The sequence below is a fragment of the Dipodomys spectabilis genome, unplaced genomic scaffold (genome assembly GCF_019054845.1).
Source record: "Dipodomys spectabilis isolate Male_0828 unplaced genomic scaffold, ASM1905484v1 ptg000190l, whole genome shotgun sequence".
Lineage (NCBI taxonomy): Eukaryota > Metazoa > Chordata > Mammalia > Rodentia > Heteromyidae > Dipodomys > Dipodomys spectabilis.
The window spans coordinates 3147984-3153821 of record NW_024870867.1 but is presented as its reverse complement, the minus strand read 5'-3'; the positions used below and the strand labels follow the sequence as shown (position 1 = coordinate 3153821).

Below are 5838 nucleotides of genomic sequence, written 5' to 3'. Positions count from 1 at the left end.
TTATTCTTATTTTTGCTTTCTTTTCATAGTGAGGTAGACAGTTGGTGGTTCTCAGGGATGATTTTACTCATTGGCTGACATTTGACTATGACTGGAAATATTTTTGGCAGCAGTGGAGGCGGTGGGTATTATTGGTATTTAGAGGGTAAGAGCCAGAGTTGGTGGCAATGAACATACAAGAGAATCTCCCCAAAGGAAAGAATTACTTGTGACAGTATATCAGGAGTGATACAGAATATATATACAGTATATATACTGTATATATATTCAGTATATATATACATAGAGAGAGAGAAAGAGTGAGGAAGAAGAAAAGAGGAAGGAAGGGGGAAGGGAGGGAGGGAGGACAGAAGGAAGGAAGGAAGGAAGGAAGGAAGGAAGGAAGGAAGGGTGGGAGGGAGGAAGGAAGGAAGGGAGGGTGGGAGGGAGGGAGGGGGGAGGGAGGAAAATAAGTATCAATTACCAAAATCTTATAAAATAAGAAAGAAACAAAATACAAAATAAAAGCCATTTTAGTAGCCACACTAAAGATTTATAATTGAAAAGATGATTCAGAATATGTTTGTTATTCTATCAGAATGTTCTATAAATTAAATATAACTTTATTTATTTTTAGGGGATGAAGATCAGTGACCTAATAATCAATGGAACACCTATCTGCACTCAAAGGAAGCCATGTACAAGATGTTTTATAAATAATAGATAGAGTTCATGCTCTACAGCCAATAAAAATCTACAAAAATTACTTTGAATTTGCCCAATAATAGTCCATTGGTGATGGGTTTCTTTTCTGTAAAGCAATACTGTGAGTGTTAGCAATGCTTGTGGCATATTTTTGCGATGAAACCTGGTATCAGTTACTTCAATGCAGACAGAACTCTGCTCATTATTCTCTACACAGAACCCCTGGCAATAATTTACCTAGCAGCTCTGTAGTTCACACAGATCAAAGCAGCATTATTTAAGTGTGTCCAGAGGGTAGATTTTTAGCTCTGTCCCTTGTACAGGAAAAACACAACACAATACAACACAATAAAAACATTGGTATGCTTTAAGAGACAAAACATGCTACACAGTTTAAACTCACATAAGTTGTTCCTATTATCTGGAAAGAACCCTCTCTATGTCCCAAGTGTCTGAACTTTTGAGATACATATAGAACAAACATGGGAAAAGACAGCAATTGATTTAAATGAAACTTGCATGTGAACTAAAATCTGGAAAGGAAATGGCTGAAGAGAGAGCGCAGTTGTTATAGAATGTGCCTGCCTCCTTCAGCTTGCAGGCAAGTGAAGTCCAACTCTGAAATTTCATGCAATTTGTATACCAAGCTCCTCCTTTTCTGCAATCTCCTTTTCCATTGGTAAAATTCTTTTGCAGGGTCATGTAGGGATCCCACCCCTTCTCAGTGTTTTCACTCTGGAGCTCTACACAACTTTACACCTGAATGAACGCCAAACCTCTGTGGATATATAAAGGGGACCTAGAGGAGGAATTTCACAGTTACAGTGCAGAAGCAGAGGGAAGGGAATTAACCAGCTCTTCAGCCAAGCAAATCCTTTACTCACCATGCTTCCTCCTGCCATTCATTTCTATCTCATTCCTCTAGCATGCATCCTCATGAAAAGCTGTTTGGCTTTTAAAAATGATGCCACAGAAATCCTTTATTCACATGTGGTGAAACCTGTTCCAGCACACCCCAGCAGCAACAGCACGTTGAATCAAGCCAGAAATGGGGGCAGGCATTTCAGTAACACTGGATTGGATCGAAGCAGTAAGTGTGTTCACCTTATACAGAATTTTGTTTGTTTGTTACTTTGTTTTCTTTTCTGGTAGCATTTGCTCACATTCATGTAGAATTGTTTCCTGGCTACCTAACCTGAACCGTATATATTTTGCAAAACAATCTGGGAGCAATCACTGTATGTGTATAGGTTGGCATTCTTCCCTAGATAGTGATATTAACCTAATGAAAATAGTGGCTTGATAATATAGGCATAGGCTTTAAAAAAATATTCACAGAGAAAATATATTCAGGAATTAAACTGTTGCTTCTTTAAAACTAAGCAAAATGAGAATTTAAAAAGTATTGTTTTACATAGCTTAATTTCAGGTTTGTTTCTAGATATGTACAATAGTATATAGTGTACAATAGTATATAAAAGTAGAAACTTTCAGAGAAATTTTGCAGATTTCTGCAGTATGTCTAGTGAAATAGTATAATTTTGTTGGTGATGCTCATAACCAGGTCAAATTTTTAAGTAATTGTATATGTCTGTGAAAGATTGGAGACTTTCCTTTTGTAACTTAAGAGTTTTAGAATAACAGTACACTAAAATTTTGTACAGAGCATTCTTTTATCCCTTTCTGTTGTTTAATTGACACTCTAATTGGCCACCGGTTAGAAGAACTCAAATTTCTTCATCTAACTTTTTTTTTTCATTCTTTTTCTTTAGAAAGTTCACGTGTTAATAATCAGGTTTTAAGAGAGACAGAGAAACTTACACAGGAAATCTTACCCCTCCTCCTTAGACTCCCTTCAACTACTAAAATAGTTTTGACATTTAGAAAGTCAGAGCAAACTTGACTGCTAATGTCTTCCTAAGAATACCAAGGTGGTTTTCACATACCTGATGGTGTCTGCTCTTACGTCCATAAGAGCTATCTCATTATTATTAGATCACTGAGCCATGTGGTAGGTACTCATTGTTGAGGAGTGAACTGTCACCACAGAAACTAGTCAGACTCATCTCCAGCTGTGTCTAAGGTACCTTCCGGAAGCAGCTGCTGGAAGGTGAGCAGGATTCAGAAGCAAACAAATCAAGCACACTGTCCAGTCAGATTATTTACTTTTCAATTTCAATCTTCTGGGTTCTATAGAGGATCTCCAGATCTATATGCCTGTATGCATGTACATAGTGTTTAACTCCCAGACTCCCCCAAACTGTTTCTCTTTTACTTCACAAGTACTAGGGGGTGCAGACATTAAGTAAAAGTTCTAATTCACTTTATACTTTGAGTTAACTTTCAGTCACCCACGTAGAACCACTTCAACATCTTTTATTACTTACGTTTTTATGCTTCTAGCCATTAATTTTTCTCTTTTCTTGCTAGCAAGTCTTGGTGATAGACAATTCTTCTGAAGTTTAGATGCAAAGCAGTGCTAAGGAAAACTTCAAATATCTCAAGTTTAATTTTTATTTTAATCATACAAGGCTTGTAATAAGAAGCAGCCAATTAGAGAACATAACTTATTAAATCCAAATAACTAAAACAAAGAAGTTTGCCATGACTACTATCCAGGAAATGAGCACCACAGTTCCTTTTGCAGTTGTAAATCAGACATCTTAGGTCTTTTTCTGCCATAAAATTCATGGAAATGTAGCCAAGTTGTTATGGTAACCATACGTTCCTGATTTAAGAGCTTTTATATCCTTTAAATTTTTAGTTGTGGTGGCATTTTGCATTTCAAACACTTTGGCATTTATGTTTTTAAAGACGTAGCTTGAGAATTTATGTTTAAAATGTCATTATTAAGTTCACAATGTCAAATGTCAGAGGTTGTGTCCATATGTGTGTGGAATTCTATAGAGCTGAACTCTATAATTGAAATCAAATATTGCAGAATGCACAGGCACTGTACACAAAATTTAAATGCTTTCCACATTTTCTCAACAGATTTTTTAAAAAATCCTAATTATAAGCACTTGCAGACATTAACCAATATGACCCATGAGGAAGAGAATTTAAAGCAAACTCTTTGAAGGGGGAATATATATATATATATATATATATATATATATATATATACACACACATACACACACACACACACACACACACACACACACACACATACATACATACATAAATAGCAGAGCTGCTAAAACTCTTAGTGAGGAATGAGTGTAAGAATGTGTGATTTTCAAATGCTCTTAAGAGGCAGTTAGTTAATATTATAAATGAAAAAAAGAATCAGCTCTAGACTTTTTTTTTTGCACCTCTAAAAAAGTTAGAGCAGAGTGCCTCTAGCAAGTATCTAGGCTGATTTTTTTTTTGTCCTGACAACAAAGTAGATTTTCCCTTTCTCTTTGGCAACTTGCTATAATTTTGATATTTTACTTATTGCAAGTTACATTCGGGGAGGTTGGGGGGGGGGAGTTGCCTTTGCCTTTTGTCTCTGATGCATATTCTTTTCCCTTCCCTGCAGGTCGAGTTCAGGTGGGTTGCCGGGAGCTGCGTTCCACCAAGTACATCTCTGATGGTCAGTGCACCAGCATCAGCCCTCTGAAGGAGCTGGTGTGTGCTGGTGAGTGCTTGCCTCTGCCAGTGCTCCCTAACTGGATCGGAGGAGGCTATGGCACGAAGTACTGGAGCAGGAGGAGCTCCCAGGAATGGAGGTGTGTCAACGACAAAACTCGCACGCAGAGAATCCAGCTGCAGTGCCAGGATGGCAGTACACGCACCTACAAGATCACGGTGGTCACTGCCTGCAAGTGTAAGCGGTACACCAGGCAGCACAACGAGTCTAGCCACAACTTTGAGAGCGTGTCCCCTGCCAAGCCAGCCCAACATCACAGAGAGAGGAAGAGAGCCAGCAAATCTAGCAAGCACAGCATGAGTTAGAACTCAGACTCTCAGACTGGACTAACTAATAAACCATCTGCTTTACAGATTTGTTTGCTTGGAAGACTCAAGCCTGCCACTGCTTTTTTGCTCACTTGAAAGTATAGGCTTTCAGCTTTGATCAAACCCAGAAAGCTGTCCTAAGTATCAGGACCTTCTCTGGGAATAGCTTTTCCTTTTCAAGTTTTTTTTCTCCCCCCAAGATGTATGAGTGCAATTTACATTTTAATTCCATGCATCCTGTAGTTTTAACTCTTCCTCATTCTTAAAAGACTATTAATACTATGTAAATGGCTGAAACATTATATTTTAAGACAGAAAAGGGTCTCTCACTCTCTGTTTCTATTCCTTAGCCCCTCCCTTACTATTTCCAAATAAAAACCCTTCAAAACAGAAAACTGAAAAGAGGTAACGCCATGAATCTTCACAGGAACTTTGCAGAAAGGTGCTTTTTGGGTCATTTTCATGAGAATAGCTTAGCTGCCTCGAGTGGTCTTCCTTTGAAGGAAAGAGAAAGACCTTGTGGCATTTCACTTCAAAAATAAGCCCTGTAGCTTTCTCCAGCTGCATAGTACAAAATTATACCCTGCATGCTGACCCTTGCTTGGAATGGAATTCCAGAAATGCATGGCAGTAGCTAATAAGTAAAGCTAATTATTTATTTGTCAATGTTGTTATTTAATGAGCTTTCACATGTGATTTTTTTTCAAAATGTTAATTTTTTTTAATGTTTTGAAGCTTGTCACGTAGCGACAATATTTTCCTAGATGATTTTGTGTGATCTAGAAAATATGAAAATACATGTTGTAGATATGTAAAATAAATGTTTTAGTCTCCATATTACACATCATTAACTTTATCAATAGTGTGGGTCTTTTAAAAATCAATAAGATGCTGTGTAAAGCTGAAATATGTATCACTTTCTTATATAGTCTGTGCAATCAGGTGACAACCTTCAACCCCACTGGTTTCTTTGGACAAAAATAAACACTGCTAAATGTTATTGTCCTTGACTCTAATGTATATAAAGTGATACTTGTTTGTAAACATTGTAGAATAAAAGTTTAAGTGTTATAGCTATTTTGGTGGTGGTGTTGGGAGGGAACCCAGGGTCCTGCGCATGCTCAGTATCCACTCTACTACTGAGTTACATTCTGTAACCCCAGTGATATTAAGTAGCAGTCAAACTTTCATAGGAATACCTGTGGGGAG

At 37.5% G+C, this 5838-nt stretch overlaps 1 protein-coding gene across 1 annotated transcript; it reads left to right on the top strand.

Moving 5' to 3' along the window:
- The first annotated feature begins 1433 nt into the window (after positions 1-1433).
- Sostdc1 (sclerostin domain containing 1) lies at positions 1434-5629 on the top strand. The gene is made up of 2 exons (XM_042695798.1): positions 1434-1774; positions 4211-5629. The coding sequence occupies exons 1-2, from the start codon at positions 1570-1572 to the stop codon at positions 4624-4626; spliced, it is 621 nt and encodes a 206-aa protein (XP_042551732.1). The 5' UTR covers positions 1434-1569; the 3' UTR covers positions 4627-5629.
- Positions 5630-5838: the final 209 nt, after the last annotated feature.